Source organism: Gavialis gangeticus, unplaced genomic scaffold (assembly GCF_001723915.1).
Source record: "Gavialis gangeticus isolate Ggan-Ray unplaced genomic scaffold, GavGan_comp1, whole genome shotgun sequence".
NCBI classification, from domain to species: Eukaryota; Metazoa; Chordata; order Crocodylia; family Gavialidae; genus Gavialis; species Gavialis gangeticus.
In genome coordinates this window covers 85,594,450-85,621,252 of record NW_017729025.1, presented here as the reverse complement: position 1 = coordinate 85,621,252, position 26,803 = coordinate 85,594,450, and the positions used below count along the sequence as shown (strand labels likewise).

At 41.9% G+C, this 26,803-nt stretch overlaps 1 protein-coding gene across 2 annotated transcripts in view; it reads right to left on the bottom strand.

Moving 5' to 3' along the window:
* Positions 1-26,803, bottom strand: part of GANC (glucosidase alpha, neutral C) — a 62,788-nt gene that overhangs the window by 6,064 nt on the left and 29,921 nt on the right. The window contains exons 5-21 of one of the 2 annotated variants that reach the window (XM_019519072.1): positions 25,304-25,486; positions 24,275-24,323; positions 22,698-22,764; positions 20,656-20,752; positions 19,651-19,831; positions 19,089-19,242; positions 15,931-16,166; positions 12,499-12,625; positions 10,369-10,448; positions 8,031-8,174; positions 7,503-7,599; positions 6,976-7,077; positions 6,246-6,489; positions 4,978-5,042; positions 3,280-3,356; positions 1,503-1,577; positions 299-412 (exon numbers count right to left, since the gene is read on the bottom strand). In XM_019519072.1, coding sequence (XP_019374617.1) covers positions 299-412; positions 1,503-1,577; positions 3,280-3,356; positions 4,978-5,042; positions 6,246-6,489; positions 6,976-7,077; positions 7,503-7,599; positions 8,031-8,174; positions 10,369-10,448; positions 12,499-12,625; positions 15,931-16,166; positions 19,089-19,242; positions 19,651-19,831; positions 20,656-20,752; positions 22,698-22,764; positions 24,275-24,323; positions 25,304-25,486 — 2,092 coding nt within the window. Of the gene's footprint in view, positions 1-298; positions 413-1,502; positions 1,578-3,279; positions 3,357-4,977; positions 5,043-6,245; positions 6,490-6,975; positions 7,078-7,502; positions 7,600-8,030; positions 8,175-10,368; positions 10,449-12,498; positions 12,626-15,930; positions 16,167-19,088; positions 19,243-19,650; positions 19,832-20,655; positions 20,753-22,697; positions 22,765-24,274; positions 24,324-25,303; positions 25,487-26,803 lie in introns of those variants that run through there. The other variant, XM_019519073.1, reaches the window with a different exon arrangement.

The window sequence follows — 26,803 nt, the reverse complement described above, 5'->3', positions numbered from 1 at the left end:
GTGCTCCATCAGGGTCCCCAAGCTGAAGAAACAGAGCCCAGGAAAGTGAGAAGGCAGCCAAATTTCTCCCCACTAAATTGGAGGAGACTGGCTCCTCTTCAAGCAGGTGTGTTTGGCCTAAGCCATGCTGTGTTGGCGAGGCAGGCAGCACAAGACCACCTGTTTCCTATATAGCAGGTCCTGCTGCTGGAGGAAAAGATTCCAGAAAGTGAGGAGCAGCTGCAACATGACAGTACCAGAAGAGACGGACAAAAGGGAAAAGGGACAGGTGGATAAAAAACACACAGGCCCATTGTACCTTGGAGTCCAGGGCAACACGAAGTTCATAAGAAATATCCGTCATCCATTCAGTGGATTTTCCTACTGCAGTCTTTAGGAGTATGATGCTTCCCCCACGCTGGAACACTGGAATCTACCAACAGCAAAAGCAGGGCAGAAGACCTCAGCTGTGAAAATCTCAGTGCCATTCACTGATCATTATTTTTTAACTTAACTGAGGAGAAAAATGCAGATATTTCTTACCAGATGTCAACAGAGAGCATGCGACTTGATAAACTTTGTTCTACTTACAATAGGAGTGCTAGCAATCTTACTGTATTCTCTTCATCCCGACAACATTCGATTATTATTGTTACCCAGTGCAGTGTCCCCGTCCCAAATAAGAGCACACGTTAGCAGCCAGGGTGGAATGAGCAAAGGATACAGGCAAAGATCGCGCGTTGGCCTGCTCTGGCAAACACAGCTGCTATCATTCTACGTGCCTAATTGTCACCTAAGCCTGATGTTGATAGGCACATAGTGGTTTTGACCACAGCAGTACCACCTAGAAATGTCAGGTTGCCAAGTGAGCTCACACCTCCCTAAAATGCTGCTGAAAAACTTTTTGTTCTTCCAACATTCCCAGAGGGCTGGTCTTACCAGGGAAGTTTCTGTGAAATAAGGTAGGGTGAGTGTGAACTTACGTTTCATTAGTTCCTATGCACTAGTTCCCTCTGTGGGCAATTTTAGGGTCAGATTCTAGTCTACCGATTAGGCATGTAAGTGGACACAGGTGCCTAAATATGATTCCTTCCATCCTGCCCAAGTCCTTGAAAAACAGTTACTGTAAAAGATGGGTAGGCCCTCCTTCTCGCTGTTTTTTGTGGCTGCATCTTAAGGGTCAGGTGATGATATGTTACAAAGGTATGCATGAACAGATGTTTCAGGACATGAACAGGGTGGAATAATGTCACTCTAAGGCACCTAAAGTCTACTTACATGCTTTATAGGTGGAATAGAATCGATCTAGCCCTTAGTGTATACTAAATGCAAGGTAGCCATCTCAACTTCTTAGTACACATTAGGAGTGTCACCACGGGGAGTTAGGTCAGAGCAGCTAGTTTGCTGTAAATTTACATCTTTGCTTACTGCCTAGTATCTCCCTGATTTTATAAGTGCTTGAGCAAGAGACTTTTTTAATTTATCAAACAGATGGAAACAATATTTTAGGTCAAACAACATACACTCTCCAAAGTTACTGGGATCTTCAGTTTTCCTGGACCTTCCATTGGAATAAATCTTCTAAAATCATACCACACCTATACCAAGAAAGACAGAAGGAACAAGCATGATATGAGCAGAGAAAGATCAGATACCTGTGCAGGGATATTTGTCTTGTGATTTCATTCCTGGGTCTTGCTATCCTTTACTGTTTTCTCGAGATGCAAGAAGTACCTTTTAATGTTGGGTCCAATGACCCAATTCCTCACTATCTAGTAAAAAAACATGGAGAAGACCTTTTCTAGGACTTACATTAATTTTAATAGATCTTGAAGCTGCTAGAGGTATTAAGTAACAGTGCCATTCATAAAGCTACAGTATGTGTTGTGTATTATGCGAAAATATGAAAACCCAGTGGAGAAAAATTTGTAATAAATAGTGTAATAAAATGTAACTGTTCCACCTGTCACAAATTTGAGCTACACTGTACTCAGTGGTGGCAGATAACAGAACAAGGAGCAATGGTCTCAAGTTGCAGCAAGGAAGGTTTAGGTCAGATATTAGGAAAATCTGTTTCACTAGGAGGGTGGCAAAGCACTGGAATGGTTTACCTAGAGAGGTGGTGGAATCTCCATCCTGGGAGGTTTTTAAAGTCTGGCTCAACCAAGCCCTGGCTGGAATGATCTAGCTGGGGATGGCCCTGCTTTGAGCAGGGGTTTGAACTAGATGACCTCCTGAGGTCCCTTCCAGCCCTAATTTTCTATGATTCTATGAAATTTGCATTATGAGGAAATTGCTTTGGGCTAAGCATTACTAGGTTTCCCCCAGGTTCCTCCCCGCCATCAAAAAAATGATCATATGATCTATTTCTCATTAATTCATTAATATCATTTATTATTTATATATTTATTTTGTGTTGTGAAGTGAAAGGCCTTTAAGTTATATGTTCTAGAATTTAAGGACACTCTTTATGAAGTATCTCCTTAACAACTTCTGCTTCTGAAACCAAGTCATTTATGTAGGAGTATATTGCACTGCCATCATGTGGATAAATAACTTCCACTTCAGAGAAGTACTGATTTTCTTAAATGTGTTGGTGTTTGCTGTTCTTAAATAGGGCACTGAACAGCAGTCTGCATTGCAGCACTTTGTGTTGTTATCTTGACCGATGTGGTACCATGTACTTACTAGGTTCCTGAAATGAGAATCCTTACTTTGAAGTGTATTCAGTGAAGATGGGGTGGGAGAATGGGACATAACATGCACACACAATGATCAGGGTGACAGAAATATAGCACAAAAATGAGATATTTTCCCAAAGTTCTCCTAAAATATCTGTCTACCAACATACACCTTCCTTGTGCAGCAATCTATGGACGCTAATCCCACAGCATTGATTCTAGTGTCTTTATTACCTTTCATCTCCCTCTTTTATCTTTTCCTCCAAGTAAATTAAAAATTAACTGTAGGAAAAATAAATGAAATAATTAAATAGATTATGCCATCAGCTAATTTCTTGTAGAGAGGTCACAGAAAGAGTGCATCTTGAGAAGTGATTTAAATTAGGAAGGGGATGGAGGTTTATGTACCAGTCTGGAATAGGTAAGTATAGAAAGCACAGGGGTTGCTGTGGGACAAGCAGAAAAATGGGGAAGAGAGGCTTTGAGAAAAGGACCTCTGAGAAGAGAAGGTATGAATAGGTCATTGCTACTGTGTGATGTGTTTGATTGCAGAAAAATGAAGGTAAATGATTTCTTTTGAACTAAATACCAGAGATTGTATGTTCTTACTTATCCTTACTTCATCTGATCCAGGCAGTAAAACATCCACTTCAGTGGCTGCTTGTTCAGTGACTGGGTACACCAGTAAAGCTTTTCCTGAATTAAAAAATAGAAAAGAAAGTGTGGCGGTAGGTGGACATGGAGTAGAACACAGGAGACCCATTATATTCTGTTCCTGGCTCTGCTACCTTGCTGGATGATGCTGGGCAAATAGCTTCCCCTCTATATGCCTCACTTTCCCCATCTGTAAAATGGGGTTAATAGCACCAATTTCTTTGGTAAAACACTTTGAGATCTGTCAATGAAAATGATTATATAAAAGAGCTAGATATTATTATTGTACATGGTTATTATGTAAAACACTCTACCCAAGTATACTACTCTGGAGCTAATATTAATGATGAAGACTATTGAGTTGTTGGATGAGGTCTTCAAAATCACTTAATGAAGTCAAATGCTCAGCTCTGTAAGTCAGATGCCTGGCTCCTTTAAGCACCTGAAAATCCACCCTTCCATAAGAGTTATGCCAGTGCAATACCAGTACAGAATCCTGAACTTGGCATATTTTTACTGTTAACAATGGGCCCCCACCAAAATGTTACTTCTCTGTCAGGGTAAGGGACTGGAGAATCTGTAATTTTTTCCTATTAAACCAACCCCACCCCCTACTTTCCTATAATCCAAATCAACAAAAAAAAAAGCATCACTTTGCACACAAGCTTCTGTAAAGTGTGCTTCACTGGAAATATTTACACTTTGTTCCTGAAAGATATATTGAGTATATTGGTTGGGCAGTGCTGTATTCAACATATGCAACTGATGTGGGAGCAGTACAAAAAAGTTCTGAAGATCTAACGTGACACATTCAGAGGAACAAACATTATTTCTTCAGTTATCTCCAGCCTCAGAGTTACAGCAAGATGGACAAGGGTGATTCATCTGTGTTGATACCAGAGGTAGCAAAAGCCTTTCATACCCCCTTGAATTTAGTTACAGAATTTTAGTAAGAGGCTGCTACAAGTCCCACAGTTTCCAGTGAAGTGCTTGCCAAATGGTGCTGCCTTTTTTCTTGCTTCTAGTTATAGGAGAGTGGGTTTTGTTCAAATAGGAAAACATATTAGTATATTTTTCAGTCTTTCACCCCACTTGTAAAGAGGGAACTTTTTTATGGGAGTTCATTGTTAACATACAGGAAACACAGCACAGTTTAGGAGTCTGTGCTGTGCTGCATGATCAGAACACTTCTAGAAAATTTACTGACTTTGGGGTTGCAACAACTACAAGACTAGCTCCTTCATATTTTAAGTATAATCTCTGGAAATACTGGCTTCTAGGGACAGGAATATCAGACCAACAGTCAATTAATGTTGGATGACATTTATCCGGAATTCCTGCTCTTAGTTCTGTGCTCAGATGATGGAACTAATTTCCATGTGCCCCACAGGGAAACGGGGGCCAGGAGTGACAAGTAATTTTGGGTGTCTCCATTTTTTTGCATCCACACATGAGTTGTTTAAAGGACTTCTGTGTAGGAAGTCCATAGCATTCATTCACTCTCCAAAAATGTAGCCCCTTTTGGAGATCTTACTCAGTATCACTATTCACTTAAAAATCTTGGCCAAGGTTTTCAAACTGCTTGCTATTACAATATGCTAATGTCAGAAGTGCCTAACTCTGAAACAAATACTAGCTGATGAGAAAAAAAATCACTACTTACCCAGCATGTACTCATCTTCTACACCAAAAGTTTCTAGTTCCTCAGGGAATTCTACCCAGAGAGGCCTGTGGGAAGCAAGAAGGTTGGGTCTACTCAGTTTCTTCTTTCCCAGGAAGTCCTCTGTGACCCAGCTGAAGTTCTCAGGCTCCCTTTCCCCGACTTTAAAGCTGTGGCTACTAATATCCAACACAGGAAGACTTGATAAGTTTGTAACCCATGTGTGCCTTTAAATGCCATTTTTAAGTCACCTGTTAAGCTCTGCTGTGTAACAAGACTTAAGGCACTTCTAGTACTTTTATACTCCTACTCTGCAAAAGCAGAAAGCAAGGCTAATTCAACTTTTTGCTCAAGCCTCTTGCTGGACAGACAATCATACTAGAGCTGCCCAAACTGGTATGCACAATTTATGATTCGTAATTTTGTTTTGATCTATTTTTAAAACTTGTGTTTGGCCCCATGCAGTGACTGTGACCATGCATACAAATAGGACATTAGCATGTGTAAGTATCTGTACAGTTACATGCACAAATAAGGTTCACAACTGAGTGCATCCCAGGGTTTCAACACTATTGAAAACCAGGCCTCATCTTTCCTAAAAATCTGTGATGCACTGGCATCACAGCTAGTGAGAGGAAACGTGACAGGAGCAGATAGCAATTCCAGTGCTATCTGTAAAAGACAAAACTACAAGAGTGTTTAGTAATTTTATCTTCCACTGAAATGATGGCTGTGATTCATTCCGTTGAGATCTCTACTGGCTGGAAAACAAAACAAAGCTAGCTTCCTGACCTAATTTCTACATAGTATTATTCTACTAAAGGAAAAATGGCTGTAGGGAGTGTGGCACAGCATATTATGCCTCATCTTTGAATTATCTATGCAAAATTAATTCTGATAAAAGTAACCTGGTAGCCTATTCCTCCAAATGAACAAAAAGCATTAAAACAGAGAAAAAATACTGATATTAGCACTTTCAGGTCAGCAGCTTAGGGGTCTATTAGTAATATTTAGATATGAATCAGAATAGGGGATAATATTCTTTTTGAATTTTAGTAAATTGATTTATTGAATCTTTCTCTTTTAGGAAGTGAACATTTCTTTGCTTTAAAAAAATCATATATGTCAATTATGAAAGTAAGTGATGGTAATTTAACTCTTCTTCCAATGCATCCTTCTTGCCATAACCATTAAACTTCCTGACTTGGAAGAAGGATTCTTTCTTTAAAGAACAAGAGATTTCATTTTGGTTTAGTCCATTATGATCTTACCTCATAACTGGTTCAGCCTCAGCATGTGTCCGGTAGAACAGTGTATACAAGTAGGGAAGAAGGCTGTACCGCTCTCTGATGGCTTCCCTGATGATCTGTGTATTCTTCTCTCCAAACAGCCATGGCTCACGCCGTTTGCTGTTCAGGCTGGCATGGCCTCTGAAGAAAGGCTGGTATGCTCCAGCCTGATACCAGCGAACGAGTAGTTCTGGTTCTGGATTTCCAATAAACCCACCCACATCAGCTAGATTTTAGAGAGACAGACAATGAGTTTTTGGAAAGGTTTCTGTAAAATGTGGAATTCCATTACAAACATGCCAAATGCTTAAATACGTTAGCTGAATATGGACCTGCTACCCTGCTGAAAAGTACCAGCCTGATCTCACAGAAGTAAAAAAAATAAATTAAAAAACTGTAACATCCAACTATTGATGAAGTGGTTTGTTTGCTTTGAGAGATGTGGTAAGTCTTTCTTCTGGACACAAGATTAAATTATAGTGCTACTAACAGATGACAGCTTGAGGTTTGCAGTTCAGGATGGGACTTGGAGCTGTAATTAACCTAAATATATAAAACTGCTTTGAAATACATTGGACTGTAAGAGGAAAGAGGGCTGTTTTGGGGCTCAAACACTAGCTTTTCATTATCTGTGTTTAAATCTGCCTCAGAATGCAAGCTTAATACAGCTGATGGTCTACTGTTGGTGAAAAGTTCAGAATAAACACCTTACCTCCACAGAATGAAATTCCTACCATGCTGAGTGTGAGCAACATTGGAATGGAGATTTTCAAGTAACTCCAATCTGCTGTGTTGTCCCCTGTCCATACTGCTCCTGGAAATCCCAATAGCATTGCTTTAAATTTACATACTGAGTTCAGGCTCATAAGTCAATGAACAGGTCTGACTAAGAAAGGAGGAAGAGGAGGATTCTAAGCTAGCAAACTCATTTCAGGTCTTGTATTTGACGTGAGCATACTACTGGAATAGGCAACTGATGGTGGGTATGTGTTATGGAACACTGTGGTTTGCTATCCAACCTTCAATTTTTGCCAGCTATGAAAGATCAGGCAGCAGTCAAATTTTAAATCCACTCAATTATATGGGAGATGCATATCAAAGCTGTCTTAATGTTGATAATGCATTGCTGTGGTTAGTAATACCAAGGTACCAAGTACTAGGCCCATCAAAATTAGGCATTAAAAGAAAATCAGCTCTACCAGTATATTTGGCAACATCATGTAGCTTGTCCATACCTACCATACTTCTGTGATCCAGCAAAGAAAGATCGTGTGAGGACAAAAGGTCTCTCTTCTCCTCCAGAGCGCTTGATGAGTCCTTCTGCAGTTGCCATTTGCTAAAAAGCATGAAGATAACTGATAGGGAGGTAGACTTAATTATATTCTATGTATATCAGGTTGCCCTTTTAGATCTTTCAAGGCAGGAACAGTAAGACGCATATGTCCAGAAATAACAGTAACTATTGTCAAAGTACAAATGGTTTGTTGCAACACACTACAGGAGAGGAAAATAAAGGGCTTGCTAACATTGCACACATCATACATCAATGTTATTACATTGTTGTGGCAGAAAGGTGAATGGATGTCATTGCTATTATAGATGTGATGTATCATGGAGAAGCTGATTCCAATCAAACAATGCCTAGTACAACAGGACCTAATTCTAATGGGAGCCTTGCAGGAGCTCTTACAGTAAAATTATAAACATCCTTATTACCACCAAAGGAAAAATATTCATAGCAGTTGATTTTTCTGTTGGATGTCCTACCTGGTAAAATCCATAGAGGTTGTGAACTTCCCGGTGCTCCCAGCCGCCATGGTGGACAGCATCTTTCTGCATGGTTAGTTCTGCCCCTTTGAAGACGGAAGGCTCATTCATGTCATTCCAGACAAAGAGGATGTCAGTAGAACCCTAGGGTACAGTGTAGCATTAAGGGTATATTTAAGTCATTATTTCAATATAGTGGGTGCTGGACTTGTCTAACACAGGGGTTGGCAACATATTTAAGACCAGTGGACCAAATTAGCATAGCTAGCACAGTGGGTCACCACCTGAGGTGTAACCAGTAATGTTTGCTTCTTGGGCCAGCAACCCACTTCCCCACCCAAAATGCCTGCTGCTGTCCCAGCCCTCCTTGCTCTGTGCTGAGAAATGCTTTCTCATCTCCCTATTACAGCCACCCCTTACCCTCACTAAAATGGGCCTGCTATTACTGTCTTCTGGTGAAGGAGACGGGGAAGGAGGATGAGAAGCAGGATAGATCAAAAGAGAAATTTAAAATACCACCCAAGGGCATAAGAGCAGAAAAGGAGAGAAAGAAATGAGGCAGAAAAAGCTGTGTTGGGACACGAAGTGAGGGATGACAAGTGGCATGAGTTTACCAGCCCTTTGCTAAGTGAGGCTCCAAGAAAAAAACAGCAGGAGCTTGGCAGTGTTCAGTGGCCATAACATTGGATTCAGCCTGGAGGAAGCTAGGTGTGATGGGACTGTGAAGTGTGAATATCTATGATTCTCGCACTAGATCTAACACATAAAAGTATTCCTTCCTGGTGAGGCTACAATGAAAGTAACTGTGAGCTCCACGAAAGACAGCTGATCCCTATTATTTTCTACATGGACTCATACTGAAAGAAACTAGCAATAAGACCACTAGGCTAGATGAAGTGGTAGCAAAATGACTCACCCTGGATGCAGGTATAGTGAGTATACTGTTTATTTGCAGACAAGACAAAACCTGGAGAGGCTGCAAATACTGTAAAGGACAAGACTGAAATTCAAAAGGTTCTTGAGAAATTGGACAACTGGGCTAAAGACAAGAAAGGGTGTTATACAAAGGGAAGAAAAATGCATGCATAAACAAAGAATGGGGGATAGGATCACTGCCGAGGCGGATCTGTAGTTATAGTGGGTCACAAGTTCAACGTGAGTCAGTAATGTGATGCTGTTGCAATAAAAGGAAATGCTATTTTCGGCATTGTGTGCCAGACAAGAGGGGTGGCACTGGTTAGGTCTTGGCTAGAATACTGTATCCAGTTTTGGGTGCTGTATTTTAAGGTGTGTGCAAAGAATCTGGGGAGGATGTAGGGGTGAGCAATGAAGATGCAAAGGGGATTAGAATACAAGGAGCATGAGAAATGCTTGAAGGACTTTCAAGGAGAAAAGGCATTCAAGGAGAAGAGGGTGTTATAGCAGTTTTTAGACACAGTACTTGAAAAGCTTCCATAAAGAAGAGGGAGAAAAGATCATTTTCCCTTACAACAGAGGGCAGGATATAAGGTAATGGTTTTCAACTGCAGCAGAAATTCACTCCCTAACTGAAGTGAAATCTGTTTCATTGCAGTTTTCAGGAAGACGCTGAATAGGAATCTGTCCAGGTTAGTTTAGGGACCCCAGCAGTGGTGGCACCATGAAATTGTGGGGCCAGGGTTTCCATGGAGTCCGGCCCCAATAGTGCTGGCAGGGTGTACAGCTGGGTGTGGAGCTGCTCTGGCTGGGCTGGGGCTGGGATCTTGCAGCAGTGACAGCGTGTTCAGAGATGGGACAGAGCTGCAATCTGTTGCCTGCATGTCCCTGCCCGAGGCACGCAGGCAGCGGATCGAAGCTCTGCCCAGCTCTGGACCATGCTATCACTGCCACAAAATCCTAGCCCCAGAGCGGCTCCCTGCCCAGCTGCCTGCTGGGGCTGGTCTCCACGGAAACATGGCCCCACACTGTCACAGTGCTGCTGCTCCTGGGGTCTCCATGGACACTGACCACAGCGACATGGGCAGGGGCTGCTCAGAAATGGAGTCCACTGCAGGCCCAATCTAGCTCACAGGCTGCACTTTTCCCATCACCAGTCTACACTGTTGCTACCACCATTGCTTCAGTGGTGAGTCCTGATTTTCCTAGTGGAAGCAAGCCGCAGTGAAGATTCTTTTGCAGTTTATGGGTTTATTGCTACATTCTGGATATTTGCCTTTACAGTTTAGTAGTAGTCTACAAATATGAAACCTTACTAACTTATTTATCCAGTATTTTATCTTATCTTATCTACCTGCTTTTCTTTTCTGTTTTCAGGCTTTTTATGTACTATGTAGGATTATAAAAGAAAAAAAACACAAACCTTATATGTTTGGAAGGCAAACAGATCTGCATACCACTCTCGGACTTCAGGATTGGTAAAATCCAGGTAACAAGAGGAACCTGCAAGTATGGAGCATTAGTCTTATTTTGTTAACTTCTACAGTGCTTACTGCTTTCATGTGTGAGTATTGTAACGTGCAGGTATGCTGCCTTTCAGCACCAATAAACCTGCCGTTGCTGTAGTGTTGCATGATATATAATAGAAAATGCTAAGAATAAAGATCAAAGCAAAGTGAAAAGAAAACTCAATTGAAAAATACACTTTATTTTGTGCTCTGAAGACCATCAAGTTTTGGCTTCTGTTGGACTCAGTTCCACACTATTTGAAGGACCTTCCAGCACACTGAGCTATACCCAGGAGTGAACTGGAAGGCAGTGAATTAACAGAAGTTTGGTGTTATGAGCTCATAAGCAATATCTACAACACAGCAGCAGAGTACTCTTGAGCATAATGGAAACCAAGGGTGCCTCTTTGTACATCTCTACCGCCGGATTTCCATGGTTGATGAATGTGGACCATAAGTGGGTCAGCTGGATCTGTTTCTTTAGCGTTGTGACTGCTGTTGTAGACACAGAGAATGACTAGTGCCACGCAGAAGGTTGGTGGCTGTATTATGGTACGCACATGTGATCTGGAGTGATAATATTGAGTTAATTGCCTATAAGTGTAGAATCACAGGGATGAAACTTTGTGTGCAAATTTGGTGTCACTTTATGTCCTGGTTGAGGATCCCCAGATATTTCCTTGTTTACAGAAGCTTTCCCTTTACACTCCACATTCTAGCAAGTCAAAAATAATGGAAATTTAGTCAAAAATGCAGCAAAACACACCTATATACTTAAAGTCCCACCACGTTATATAACGCCTTGACTTTTTCATTTTTAGGTTGCCCAGCATGGAACTAGAGTTTTAAGACAAGCAACATAGTCAAAAGTTTTGCTTCTTAGAATAAGGTGGTTATTTTAAAATATAAATATAGGACCTGTTGCCCTTAATGATGCCCTGATGCCATTAACTCCCATCTCACCATGATTTTTCTCTTTATTTTAATTTTTTCCTCCCATTTTCTTCTTCAGCCTTTTTTCCCTCCACTTTGATTTAACATTTTTTCCAGTTTTGCTCTTCTGACTACTACTGCAAGTATCCTTCTCTTGTTGTTTCCTTATACCATTAAGGTGTCTCTCCCTGCATAGTTTTAAAAGATGCAAGGCATGCAGGTTTCTCAATGGCCACAATGCCTGAAGCATGTAGCCCTGCTTTGTGCAGGTGGCTGTCGTGGACCCAAGAAGGAATAAGATTTTAATAAAAAACTTTATTCATGCGTACAAAATTAAACATCAGGGTATGGGCTGGGGCTTTATACCACATTATTAGTGGCTTACTACCAGTGTCATAATCACCTTTGAAAAAGAGTAGCACCTCTTCCCATTGAAATGATCACATGTGTTTGACTTCAGCTATAAACATGTGCTTCTATTTCAGCACAGTGTTCATCAGTAGGCAGTGTGGCCCATGATATAATGCACTGGATTGGGACTCCAGAGAGCTGGATTCTATTCTCAGCTCTGCTAGATGATGTTGGACAAGGTACTTAATTTCCTTCTCCCTCTGCTTCTCTTCTGAGAAACGGAGGCAATGATTTTTACCTTCTCTATATGAAGTTTAAGATCTACTGGTAAGAAGTGCTACATGAGAGTGAGGGATTATTATTATTACTATTAAAACCTTGAGTGAATTTACCACGAATCTTGAGGCCCTTTTATTACAGTTGTTTTAACAACTCTCATTGTACCAGTCCGTCAGCCTGCAACATCTGAGTTTCTAAAATAAAATAATTTAATATAACAGACTGAGTTGCATTTTGTTACCATGGATACCTCAGAGCACAGCCCTGGAAAGATTAAGAAGCATATTAGAAGTGTCAAAAAACCTGGAATTATGAGCATAAGATTGTCACAAGTATATTTTACTTGTGAAATGTAAGGTCTATCCAGCTGGGTACCCACTTTTGGCTCATTCATTTTATTCTGGCATACACTTTAAAATTAACATATTTAATTTTAAAATTAACATATTTAATTTTAAAATATAAGCAAATGGTTTTCTTACCTGGCCAACAGACACCCTCAAAGTCTTTCCCATTCCTGTCTTTCACGAAATAGTCCTTGCTTTTGCCCTGAGAGTAGATGGTGTATGCAGGATCAATCTTAATGTGGGGATCTATAATGACAACAAGCTGCCAGGATCAGAAAGCAGAAGATACCATTAGCATTAATAATACAGCATAATAGTCAGAGCTCAGTTTTCATTTAGGGACAAGAATAGGCACGGTCACATATTTAAAAAAGCAGTTATTGATCTTGTGAATACAGTTCCACATACACATAAAATAACTGCTTTTTTAAGGCCATAGTAGAAATTTGCTTCTTTATGTGAAACACTACTTTTCAGACAAAAGCAACCTTTTCAACTGAAAAAATGCCCCTGATTGTATACACGGGGCAGTAAACAAATGTCTGACATCTGTGATGAAACAAAGAAATGTAAATATTTCTTAATATGCCATATTTACCTGATTCCAAGATGACGTATTTTCCCCCATTAAACATGGTGGGAAATGAAGCCTTGTCTTTTAATTGAATACTAAGTGAAAGTGCAGGCTGCACTGTATCCTGTGCTAATCTCTGGCTCCACACCAATTTTCACTCCCTCCCTGGCTCTGCACTGGCTCCTGCTGCTCCCTGACTCAGCAGGACCCCACTGGAGAGAAGTAAGGGAACCAGCATTGGGTCCTGTACTGCTCTCTGGATCCATGCTGTTTGACTCACCACTCTTTGGCTCTGTGCTCATTTTCTCACTGCTCTCTGGATCCCCACTGGGTCCTGGATTACCCCCTGGCTCTGTGCTGATCTAGGGACTAGTGAGGAAAGTAGTGATGAGCCAGGGAGCAGCACAAACCCAGTGTGCAGCTGATCCAGCATGCAGCCAGAGGGTGGGGAAGGATTCAACACAAGCACAGCATGTGATGCTGGGGAAGGTGGGAGTAAGTAGTGGGTGGGGGACAGGTAGCAGGGGGGTCAAGTGGCTGGGGGGAAGACACAGGGGGGAGCAGATACCATGAGGGAAGTCATGGGATGGGGGCCAGACATGGGGTGAGGGTAGCAAGTAGCAGGAGACCAAGGTGCTAGGAGGGCAAGCGGCTGGGGTCAGATTGCCTGCCACTCACCTCCCAACTGCTTGCCCCCTTGCTGTTGCTGCTTTCCATGCTGCAGCAGTGGAGGGGACACATTTAAGAGAATGCTCCAATAATTAGATTCATATACATGGAATATTATAAGAAATGTCTTATAATTTTCCATATTGTGGCAGAGCACCTTTAGTGCCTGCCACTTTAAGGGCTAAGACCAAGCAGCAGAGCAGCCTGCAGGCGGCAGTATTCCCCAATCAGGAGTCACATGGTTGGCAGGGGACTGCCTGATTGGGGAAGAGGGCTCAGCTGCTGGCTCCCCTGCTCAGGCCTATAAGAATAGGCCTGAGCAGGAGAGCCAGCAGTTTGCTGGCTGCAGCCCTAAGGGGATCATCATCTGGCTAGAGCTGCTGCTCACAACATCTTGGAGGTAAGGGCAGGAGCTATGGGGATGGCAGGAGGCTCCTGGTCCTGGGGAATAACATAAAACTACATCCTGCTAGAGTAGGATGGCATGGTGTGTCTGCCTGCCCAGGAAATGCCACACCAATTGCCTCTCTAGTGAAAGGTGAGTAAGAGGTGCCTTATAGCCCCATCCCCCACAATCTGGTGGGTAACCCAGATGTAGAGACATGCACGGGGGCCAGGCATGCCTACAGAGAGGCACCTGAGCCCCATGGAGTGTAAGACCCTGGTGGCCCCAGTGAGGGGGGGTAGTAGTGTGGCCCCAGTGAGGGGCCAGAAGTATGTGTAGAGGCCTGCACAGAGTAGGGTTTGTGGTGGTGGCCTGAAGCCATGCCTCATGTGCATGAGGGGTGCAGAGTAGGGTCTGCTGAGGTGAGCCTGAAGGGCTGCACCAGGGGTGTGCAGAGTAGGGCTGTAGGGGCAACCTGAAGGGCTGCATATAGGCCAGCCCCACAAGAGTGTCAGTATGAGTGGGAGGCCCTAGTGAGAGGGCATAAGTGGGAGGCCCTAGTATGAGGGTGTAAATTGATGTCCCAGGGAGGGGGCAGTATGGCCAAGGTAAGTCTACAGATGTCTGAGACCGCAGTTGGACCCCAGTAAGTCCTCAGATGTTGTGAGGCCAAGTTTTGGGTCAGAGGTTAAGAACTTTGGATGCCATCTGTGAGGCATGGAACATGGCATAGGGGTGGTCAGAGCCATATGTAACGCTCTAGGCAGTGGGGCATTTAATGGGCAGCTTCCTGCATTTTTACACCAGATATTTATACAACAAGTCATGGCAGGAAAGACAGGGCAGACTGCCCTAGACAGGTGGGTGGGCCGATGTTGAGACCTGACCCCGAGATGGCCTCCTGTCACGCATGTATAGCATCTAATTTGGTGGGGGTCCTCTTGAATTCAAAGTCCTCTTAGATTCAGATAAATATAGTACAAAGCATATAGCAAATATCAAATTTTCTAGACTCTCTCAAATTCAGCCAAAATTTTATTTTCCATAGTTACCTCTTGCTGCCACAGATTCCACTGATAGGAGACCAACTATTGTGTAACTTAATTTAAAAAATGCACAGTTTAAGGACTTTTCCAACAATTCACTCAATAATTGGCTTTTGGGTGGGATCAGGTGTGATTTACGGGACATTTATATTAAGCACATCAGTGGCTATTGCCAGTTTGAAGGCAGCCAGACAAAAACACCTGCCAAAAGCAAAAGCAGGGGAACAGACTGAAAGAGAGCTCTCCCTCCCCAGCAAACACTGCAACTGCTACTAACAAGTTATCATTCTGGTGTAACGGGGAGCTTAGTCCTCCTGTTACTTCAAGAGGAGAAAGGCTGCAGACAGGGCTCAGGTGGTACTCAAAGGAAGATGCCTGACGGGAAGTGGGGCTGGGCTTGGAGAATATATAAAGCCCAGGGCCTGAGCTGGGGCAGCAGACTGGTCCTGGAGGTGGTGGAAGGAAGAACTCTTGAACAAGAGGGCTGCAGAGGAGATCCTGATTCACACCAGGGATACACTTGAGCCCAGGAGCAGGGCAGGCAAGTAGAATATTGTGGACTTGCCTGGAGAACAACGGCGGTTTGGTACTGGGACTAGTGAGGCAGGCTGGGGATCTCAGAAGTCCTGGGAGTAGGGCAGATCCTGAGAACAGGGAAGAGAGGGTAACTGCTCTGGGAGCAGGGCAGAAGAAAGACTAGAGATAGGGTGAGAGGGAGCCCAGTGCCCCAAGATGGGCAGAGACTGGTGGGAGGGAGCCCAGCCCTTGGTTTTCACCTCCCTGCTTAACACTGTCAGGGATGTGGAATGTGATGCACTTGGTCAAGACTCTATGGCCTAGATTATGAAGTAATCTTACATATACATTTTCTTTCTTCTTTCTGTATAATTTACCTTGCGTTTGTTCTTTCTGAGTAACTCTTGCATCCTTCTGGGGTTTCGGAATCTTTTCTTGTCCCAGGTGAAGTATCTTTTACCCTCTGTGTGCTCTATGTCTAGCCACATAACATCATAGGGAATGTCATGCTGATCAAAGCCGGCATCTACTGACTTCACATCCTGCTCATCCTCATAGTTCCAGCGGCACTGGTGGTAGCCCAGGGAAAAGAATGGAGGCAGAGCTTGAGTGCCTAGGAGGAGATATGAAATTAGAACCTAAGCTATTAGACACAATGTTGTTATTGCCTTTCAGGGTTTTACTTAGAGTCTTTGAAAAGTCAATGGGCATGGCATGGCTAGACCTGTAGGCAGCTATTTGAAGATGAGGAGTGATGGTCCTTGCCTATGGGTGGATCTAGGATTTTGAAAATAGGGATGCAGATGGTGTGATGCATCAAGACAACCTATATTTTTCTTCAGTTAAAAGAAACAAAATTTACTAATATGTTAGGGGCCCAGGACTACTATTCAGTTTAAGATCAAAGCAAAACTAAATACAACTTTATTTGGAATATGCACTACTTTGCTAGATTATATTAAATTTAAAAAATACAACAAATGGGGCAAAAATAGTCAAAACAGATTGTTTCACTGGAGTCACAATAGTTAAATGTATATCTTTTATTCAGATTCATAATACAACATCTAGCCTTCTTGAGCACCCAGTACTTCAATTATTCATTTTCACACCCAAATTAAAATTACCACACCTGAATTCAACTTTTTAGCTAGAACTAAAGACAGTTGTCAGGGTTGTGAAATAGCCATTTCTGGTAATCTCACTTTTCTACCAGACAGCAACATTGCAGAAGAAAGGATAGCTTGATTAATGGAACTTCAAGACCATTAAAAAGGAGAGAGGGTCATTAACATCTGTGGAGTGAAGAGCAACCAGAAGGAATCAGGTAGATTATAAAGCATCATGAAGGCAATTTACTCTTAGCACTGCCTGAATAGAAATGGCACTGCCCCTCCCAGGCAGTTGGTTTTAAAATTTGGGTGGAACAAATAAAAAAGGGATAGAGTACCACTGCACCATTACAATCCTCTGTATCCAGCCCTGTCCTTGCCTAATTATTAGTCCAGATTATATTTTACACCTGAGTTATTTGCCCCAGACACTAAGCTCAGAGCAAATATTATGACAGGCTTCAAAATAGCAGAGGCAGCAGAAGCTGTTGTAATTAGAAGATTATAGGATGTTGAGAAAAAAGCTACTGTTATTATCCTGATGGTAACAGTCAATATTTCTATGGTGACTATTGTTATTTTGAGTTCTAAAATCTGTCTACATTTTAAAAAATATTGTTGGTGAATTTAATTTTCATTGACATGAATAACTCAATAAACCAAATTTAGTGGAGACAGACCCAGTAACCTCCTGTTAATTTACCTCAAGAATGACCTGTAATTCCCTTCTTGCAGCATCTGAATTTAAATAGAAACTAATATTTATTTAGAAATGGAAAATAAAACTAGTCCCTGGAGACAAAAGATCACAGGGTCAAAAGTGACTGAACTCTCCCTTTTTTTTTTTTTTTAATTTACTAAAAACACTTCTGCATTTATTGCATACCAGCAGAACTTTGCAGTCCAAAATCACTGCAAAGGGTGGGCTCCAGCTTAGGCAGAATCTCTTGTGAATAGCTGTTCTCCTTTTCATGACTCAGAGGATTATTACATGGAAAAGTAATATTAGGACTTATAGTCTTGCTTTTAACTCTCTTCAATGCAATATGACATTTGTCCTTTTTTGGAACATTAGTCACATTGTCTCCATTTGTGCTCTTCCTTCCCTGCTTTCTTCTCTTCCCTGCCCCTTATCATAGACATCTCCAACCTATTTTCTTTCTCCTCCTCCTTTAGCATACACTTCCCTTCCACATCAGTCCCTTCTTTGATTGGATACATTGACCAGCTATGTGTCCTCCTCCTCCTTCCATTCCCTTGGACACACAACTCAGTTCATTCTTTCTCCTCCAGACATCCTTGTTCCTTTGGTGACTGGTAGCTCCAAGTAGCAACAGCTAAACTAGCTTTACAATTCCAATTACTTTTAGGGTATGTCTATATGGCAACACCACGCATGGAAGCAGTGTAAGTCTTTTAGCATGATGCTTGGCTCTGCCTCATTAGCCTTGCTGAGAATGTAAATTAGCTTAGGAAAAGTGCTGCAGTACTGTGGCTATACTGCTTCTGGCATCCAAGCTAGCTTGAATAGAGATCTATCACTACATTATGAGGCCTAACATTGGTACCTGTAGAAGCAGCTGGGGTGCAGACCAGCTTTCCACAGTCAGGACCCTGTGAACCATATTTTTGGGAATGACAGTGGTTTGGGGTTAGTTAAGTATTAAATACTAATCCACTTTTAGATGTAGCAAATGTACATTTGCACATAATTTAAGTGGTAGAAGGGAAGTTCACTGGTGGACTGGAATGGATCTAGGATTTGGCAAAGTGGTGTGCAGGAGCAGCCAGCTATGATGTGGGGATGGTTGCAACCTCTACTCCCAGCCTCCTTCATGACACCCACTAGTGCAGGCAGCTTGTGCTGCAGGAGCCTCTGGGGACTTTTTCTGAAGCCCCCAAAGCATGCAAAAATTTCCACCGCTCCCCTTTGTGCTCAAAGGCACAGACCTCCACTCCCTGCCCCGACTATCCCAGGTATGGGGGAAGCTTCAAAGCTACTCCTGCTCACTCCAGTTGGGCTGCGCAGCAACTTGGTTCAGCTAGAAATAACCACACCTGCAGCAGTGAGTATGGGTGGAAGGGTGGCTTCCCCTCCCCCACACCTGTTTCCAGGGGACCCAAGGGCAGGAATACCTTTGAAGTTTTCCCTTCTCTCCCTGCCCCTGTGCCCTGAGACAGTGGGGTAAACAGCAGGAGCAGGCAGGGGAGGGAGGGAGAGTACAGGGAAAGGAAGAGAAAGGGAGGTCAAGCGGTGTGCCTTTGAGCACAGAGGGGAGTGGGGGGAATTGAAAAAAGCCCCCGAGAGGTTCTTATGGCATAATTCAGTTAAAAAAGGGGTGCAGCCATGCCACTGTATCCCCTCTGTATCTGCCCTTCTGGTGAAAATACAATGCTGTTTCTTCTCTAAGACAACATTGTACCTGTCAGCTGTGCATACTGCTTGAAGATATCAAAAGCGGTGGGTCCCATCAGCAGAAAAACATCAATTATTCCACTTTCTGACATCCAGCGCACATCAGTTTGAGGCACCACTCTCTGCTTAGTGGTTTCTGGAGGGGATCTGGATGGTATATGCTTTGAAAGGAACAAGAGAATCTGAAGACCTTCCTATTCATTATTGAATAATAAAGAACAGATCAGAGGACTAAAGATTGTATTATTAAAACATTCAGCATGCCTCAGATGGACATACTTGAAGTTTATTACATACTCTCAGTACAACCTTCCATTAAACAGTAGATAGTCATATTCACATCATTATATGAAAGAAAAAAAGGATAACAAGAGGCATGGTAATGAAAAAATCCATCCTTGTAATCATTTCAAAACTCCACAAAATAAATGTGGGGATGGGGAGATAGAAAGAGGAGAATTGCAATTTCTGATTCACAGGAGGTTACGATGTCAGATCATCATCAATTTGACTCAGAAATAACTTAATTTATTTTTGACTCTTGAGCAGGATCCCTGTGTACCTCTCACCTCCATCACAGCTTTCGTACTAATTTCCACCAGAGTTTCTGAGGAATTCAGCCAGAAGATCCCCAAAGTTCTGTTAGGCTTGTGTGCTAAGAGAAAGGGCACTGACCCATAAATGCCAATTTTGTCATGGATCTCGTGCCCGTAGATATCCAAGTTATAAAGCCGGTAGGCATCATCATCACTGCAACAAACAAACGTGCACATTGCTCGTAATCATCCCAACTGGATCAAGTCTGGCTGCTGTAAGTCCACTGAGTTACAGCAGGAACTAATAGGATACATCTTTTGTTAAGACCTATCATTTATCAATTGGCCCAAAATGGAGCTGGCAGGGATTATTGTGATCAAAGCAAAATAAACAGCTAACTATAAAATTACAGCTTTTGCAGCCAATGAGACTGTTGTTACTCTGACCTTATCCTCACAACATTACCTTTTTTAAAGAAAGTTGATTAAGTATATTCTATTTAAAAATGGTAAATACTTATGCAGAACTGCTCCATAAGGCTGTTAGGAAACCTAATGGAGACCACTGAGGGGAGTGCAGAGGTGTGCAGAACTGGAGGCAGAAAAGTCTCCCTGCTAGGGATAGAAGCCATGATTTCATGTGCCTCTACAATAAAAAGAAACTACATGGTATGACACCTATGGCATGTGCATCTCAACCCTTATGTTGCATTAAATCACTTGGAAAGTGTTATAGCACTGTTCTCTCATAGTAAAATAGGTTTTCAGTTACTATACTATCATTCACTCTTGAATTTCCTTACAGTTCACTAGTGAATGATGCAGCCATTATGGCTTTCAGTGGCCATCCTAACAAGACATCACATGTACTCTGTTAAACTACTGTGCATATCTGAACTTTCATAGGTGACAGAAGAACAACAACCAGTGCTATTATTCCAACTGGATTTTCAAGCATCAGGTACACTGTCCTTCCTAATTACTCCCAAACATCAGAATTATGGCCCTCTCTGGAACCAAATCTGTTTCTCTTTTTACCTGGTGTTTTTAAGGAGAAGTGTTTCTGCATGCTCTGGTATTCCATAAATATGTTCAAATCCATGCAAAGAAAAATCCAAACCTACAGAACTAGGACCTGTAGAAACAGTAATAAGACAAAACAGCACTGAGCTTTGCTCTCATTTAGGCCTAGTGTGAACTAATAGATCAGAATGCACTCATTTAAAAATATACCTTGAATAGTAATTGCTTCATATGTTATTTCAGGTTCACATCCATTATTAATTCTTAATGTAGGGGGAAAATAATGGGGGTTAGTGCTGTGACAAGGTGATTTTTTTTTTTTTAATATTATGATATGGTTATAAAAACTGAATAAGAAGAATACATTTGTAGTTGAAAATGGCCCAAGGTTGTGAGGCAGTGCACTGTGTGTGTAACAATCCCAGTCCTCCCTTTTTTTAGCACTGTTTGTCCTACATCAACCTCATCAAGGGATGCAGCATTGAGCAGGCACCTCTGTCACTGTTACATTCTTGTAAATCCAGGGCAACCTTAATTAGGTCAGTGAAGATGCTCCAGATTGCTGCTGTGAATCTACAATTAGAATTTGACTTGTATGGGTTTTATTACCATAGGAATTTCAGAGTCCAAAATTCTTGCTCAGGACAACCTATCATCCTTTACTGTGAGGGTTTTTGGCTTCTTTTAGGGTATGGGTACTGGAAGGAAAGGTGTGTTTATAATACCAGTTTACTAGACAGAATTAACCAATCGAGACTAAACTTTTAGTGAAGACAGGGACACTCTGTTTTTAACTCGGATTACCACCTTAAATTTGGACCTAAACTCTTTTTTATGCTTAAACTGAAGTTGCCAACAATGAGTTAAACACAGTGTTGCCATGTTTTCATTGCTATTTTGAGATGAACTAGGATTAGGCAACCCAAACTAAAAACATAACTTTTTTTTTGCACTGTAGACATACACCTAGACCTTCTCCTGAGGGTCAACATGGCAGCTCTTAGGAGTTTTAGTAAAACTGGTTTGACCACATGTAGGCTTCTCATGATGTCAGGTCATGAATGTTTTTCCAAAAACCACAAAAATCCTGGAATCCATGAGCTTTTTTGGCAGCTGTGACAAAAACATGGTCTCAGGTACTTTGTGCCAGCTCATGCATTATTCTTCACATCAGATTTAATGTTTGACCCAGTGTAAGACACAGGATTTGCAGTCACAGGTTTGAAAAGCTTTGTTTACATTGATCCTAACACCTGTTAAAGGGTTTGGGTTGGCAAGCCTGAAGACAGGAGTTTTCTTTTTATCTATAAAACAAGCATGGCCTAGGCAGATGGGAGTGGGAACTTCCTCTTACTGCCTTACACATATGCCTCAGCTGTGAAATGGAGGAAGCAACTCTAGAAGTGGGAGGGCCAATTCAGTGTTCAGCCTCACTGAGCTCTTAACTTCTTTACTGAGTCTGCCATGCTTATGTGATAAATATGTATGCCATGTGAAGACTTGACCAACAAAGGTATTGAGTTAACCCATTAATTTCAGTAACCAAAGAGACAACAGATGAGTTTTGGCTATTGCGAATTTGACCAGATTTATACTGTAACCCTAGAGGTTTCCATATTCCATCAATTATTATTTTTATCCTTCTAGTTTTCCCTTTATCACTCCTCCCCTTCCCTAAAACTGGAATAATCTTTAACTCTTTGACATTATGATTTGATGAATCCTACAAACAAGTATGCCGGTGTAAAAAAGTTAACTGATTGCATGAATTCAGCCAATGTGTGTAGATCATGCATCTTCCTATATAGTGGAATCACTCCTGGGAGATGCAAGAGTGGCAAAATGCTTTATTTTTATATATTATTTCTGAATAGAAATATACACAGACAATAACAATGCTTCAATCAAATTTGTTACCTGGCATAGAAACTGATAGGTAAACAGAAGAGAGACTGCTAAAATACAAGTAACCAAAGAAAAAGACAGAAATATGAATAAGCACAGATATATGCAAATCAGTAAAGACGCTTTCAATATTGTATTGCACTTAGTCTTACCACTGGCTTTGATGTCCAAAAAACTGCCAAATTCCTCTTGCCAGAGACCCAGATCTTCTTGATTTTCCTAGATGTACAAAAATATTATTATTTAGCCTACAGACACTGTGGATGTTTAGAGTACATTTAATTTATAAGCAATGAACAAGTATTGTCTTGAGAGACGTTACTCTATTTACCTGATTTGATGCAGAATATAACTGGTACCTGGACAAAATAATACTTCAGGTTTGGCCAGGTATGCTACTCTGGAGAATGGATGTTTTTCAATACAACACTACTGTGGTCTGCTACAACACAGAACCTTGGCAAAAGTGAAGCGCTATATGAAACCTGCTCTCTTCTTTGTTTTGGTACAAAATCTAATCTTTACTACAACTTAATTTTATCTGACATTCCCCCCAAACTAAAGTTCTCTCTAGTGCTTTGTCTAGTAAAACAACAAAAATAAGAAATATAGAATGATTTTTGAGGCAGAGATATAGGGACTGATGTGTTTTCAAGCTCTCTGTGTAAACTTAAAGTCTACACAGAGAGCTTGAAAATGCATCAGTCCATATTTACAAAACCTGTTTTCATGTATGTAATCCAGAACTACCAGGTCAAGCAAGGCAATGGACAGGCTGCCCAAAATATCTAACCACTACAGGAATCTTGTGTGTATGCAATGATTACCTTTTGGTCTTGCTCAGCTCTTGAGCCCTGTGGCCTTCTACTCAGTTTTCTTTGGATTTATTTATTTTTTGCAGTATCTTTTCAAGTTTTCTTTTGCACTCTTCCAGCAAATGTACTGGCCTTCCTGCACCCATTCTGACACTCCCAGGAGGACTCTTACAGGGCAAATCTACTGCTGAAATTGAAGTTGTTCAAACTAGGTGAGAAATAAAACTTTCTCTTTAGCTTCACTCTTGTGAAATGTGAAAACATGGTGAAGTAAAACAGCCAAATGCTTACAGGGGCCTCCTATACACATGCATTAAGGCTGCTCCAGCATTCTATAATTACAGCACGTCGGAGCAGACTCAATTAACTGAGTCTGCTGGAGTGTGGTAATTACCGCACTCCAGCAGACTCCAGCATCACGTGTATGATGAGCTTTAGTTAAAGCACCCCCACTGCCATTTTTCAGTGTGAGGATGCTGTTATATGTGATACTTCAGGCGCTTTAATCAAGAGTTCATTGCAGAGTACGTGTATAAATGCCCCCTGTAAGGGAGGCTGTAATTAAACTCTTGTAATGAAAGAGGCTTCTGAAAAAACAGGGAAGTATCTTTATCCACTCCCAGGTTTGAGATTCTTTTTAAAGACAGTTCTGCAAAATGATATCTAATGTGGTAGTGTGGCCTTTGCAACTCAGCATACATTGCTCCACTGAGATCTGAACAGAGACCAAGGGGACTGCGTTTTGGGACCTGGGTTACAATCTGCTTTAGGCTCCTGGTAAATTGGGAGCATGGCCATCAGTTCAGAGATCTGAAAGCACTGCACTAGAAGATACCATAAACCCATGCTAGTAACTATGAATTATTCTTCCCACAGCATACCAATGCCAGAATAATAAATTGAATAGAGGCTACCTTAGCAGAGCCAGCTGATCCATCCTCCTTGTTTTCTGCTGCAGTTTTGCTAACAAAAACAAATTAATAGAAATAATCAATGAGAAGATTCCAGACACAATGCTAAGAACTGTCTGCACAGGCTCTACAGTATAGTAGAACTATTTTGCATTTGACATTTCTACAAATTAATTGCCTCTCTTGAGATTCCTAATTGGCAAGTGTTTTTAGTATTTAATGTCTTACCAAACTCAGCTAGCTAGGATTATTCTGTCCCCTTGGGTTTCTACCATTAGTTCTAATAATATCAGCATTCTCTTCTCCTTGGCTCCAAACAAGAGATCTTCAGACTGGATATTTCTATGTATTCTGTTTGCAGAGGGATTGTTGCCAATTATAACAAATTTTAAGTAATTCTTTTCCCAGGATGAGGCTTTCCCAGCCCTGCAGAATGCCCCTACACTCCTGTTGCCTCTTTCTTATAGCCCCTAACTCTTCCAATATTGCAATGGGGTTAAATTGCTAACTGTTGTGATTTTATGATGAGTGACACCTTCATAAGAAACCAGTTCAACTATTATGAGAAGGTGGATGAAACTGAGCACCTTATCGAAGTAATGCCATTAAGGTCAAGGGGACCTAAGGGTACTCAGCATCTTACAGAACTGAACCTTAAATGGAGTAAAAGGGACAGAATGATGGCTTCAAATGGCCTTTCGACTGCTCCAGAATCCTTTAATTAAAGTTTGAAGAAAATGAAAACGTAGGGTCTCCCTCACTTCGCTAAAATATTTGCCAAAAGAGATCACATTATTTTTAAGCTTTCATGCAGAAAGAAAGGACAGGATGAGAGAGTAAGTCAGGGCTGAATCTCTGCCTTAGTTTTAGTACAGATATTCTTCTGGATGTCAGAGCCACACAATTTTACCAGTGCATGTCAGATAAAGCAGCCTTACAGATCTTGGAGAATTTTTGCAGATTTGAATTTCTAATGGTTGCCTTTAGCTCTGCCACAGCCAATGCCCACTGTGAAATGTGAAGCTCTCACACCTATTTTTGGGTGGTGGCTGCAGATGCTCGAAGTACAACAGGCCACTGGAATTCATGCTCAGTATGGTCTCATCCTTGGACTCTAGCTCTATCTGGAACGGATTTGCTGTGATGTGAAGCTTGTGGTCCTCATTCGTGCTTGTCAGTACCAGAATGTTTGTCTCCTTCTGGGTTATAGAGAGCCTAGCAAATTCAAAACAATGATAAATGAATCGTGTGAAAATATACTGCCTAACTATAATTGAACAACTATAAATTAAGGAAGGAAGAATAATTGAACAAAGGGCCAAAACTTATAGCTCTCATTGAAGCAAAATCTCCCATTCACTTTAATAAGTGTGTGATGAATAATAGGTGCACAGTCTGGCCCACAGGTTGAAGGATGTAACAAGTTACAAGTCTGCCTTAAACACTCTCAATAGTTTTTATTTTCTCAATGCAATATGTTAAGAAAAAATAAGGCATGTTAACAAGAAGCCGATTTTTCTGTCCCATGTAATTACAGGTTATAGAGTAGCTTGGCTGTGTGGTGGGCCTGTAGGTGGACTCCTGCACTGAGCCACTCACCTCACTGTGCCTGACCACCTTCCAGGCTCTGAGTGCCTCCTTGGGGATGCCTCATGTCTGGCCAACCCCCTTCCTGGAGCACACCCGCAAGGCAGGGAGGGAGGGTAACACTGCCACCACCCAGAGTCTGGACTGATCTTTGCTCTTTGACCCCTGGGAAACACAGGCCTAGTAATCCTTGAGGGGTTCTCGAACCACTGCAAGAACTTGGGGTGCTTTCCTCAGTCTGAAGCACAAATGGTGGTCTCCCTTAGTTAGCTGAACCAGGGTGGGGCCTAAGGTGTAATCTAGACCCTCTCCCACTAAGTCTCCCATACTAGGTACAGAGGAGAATGTTATTGGTTACAAGGAGTAGGTTTGGAATAGGGTACAAGGTAGATCAATATCAGAGAAATACCTTAGAGCAAACTGTAGCATGGTAGCCTTTGATCACACATCTGAGTTACTGCAAGCTATATATCTGGTTAGATCTCAAGTAGCTTACTCACAAGTATCATCCAGAGGCAGGTGGAGATCGCCTCTGGAGCCAAGCAGTACATTGAACATGAGTTTAAAGAGAGAGAGCATGTTTCAGATGGTCTAGCTTCTCTGAGAGTTCTCATCATGGCTCCTGCTCTGCCTCCTGGGCAGTCCTTAACTCATATAGACCTTATTACCTCATTTACCTGATCCAATGAAGGCCAGCAGCTGTTGGCTGCCAGCCAACCAATTTGAAATGCATCACTGATTGCCAGGTAGACTGGCAGGGTCTCTAGTCCCCTCCCGGTCATGATGACATTGCTTAGCACCATAGGGAGTGTAAGCCCCCACCCAGGTGTGTGAGGCCAGTCACATAGGCAGAGGGAGCAGGTTTCCCCCTCCCTCAGGAATACAGCCAGCTCCAGTTCCCTAAAGAGACAGGCTGAGGGTGTGGTCCCCTGTGTGCTGGGCCCA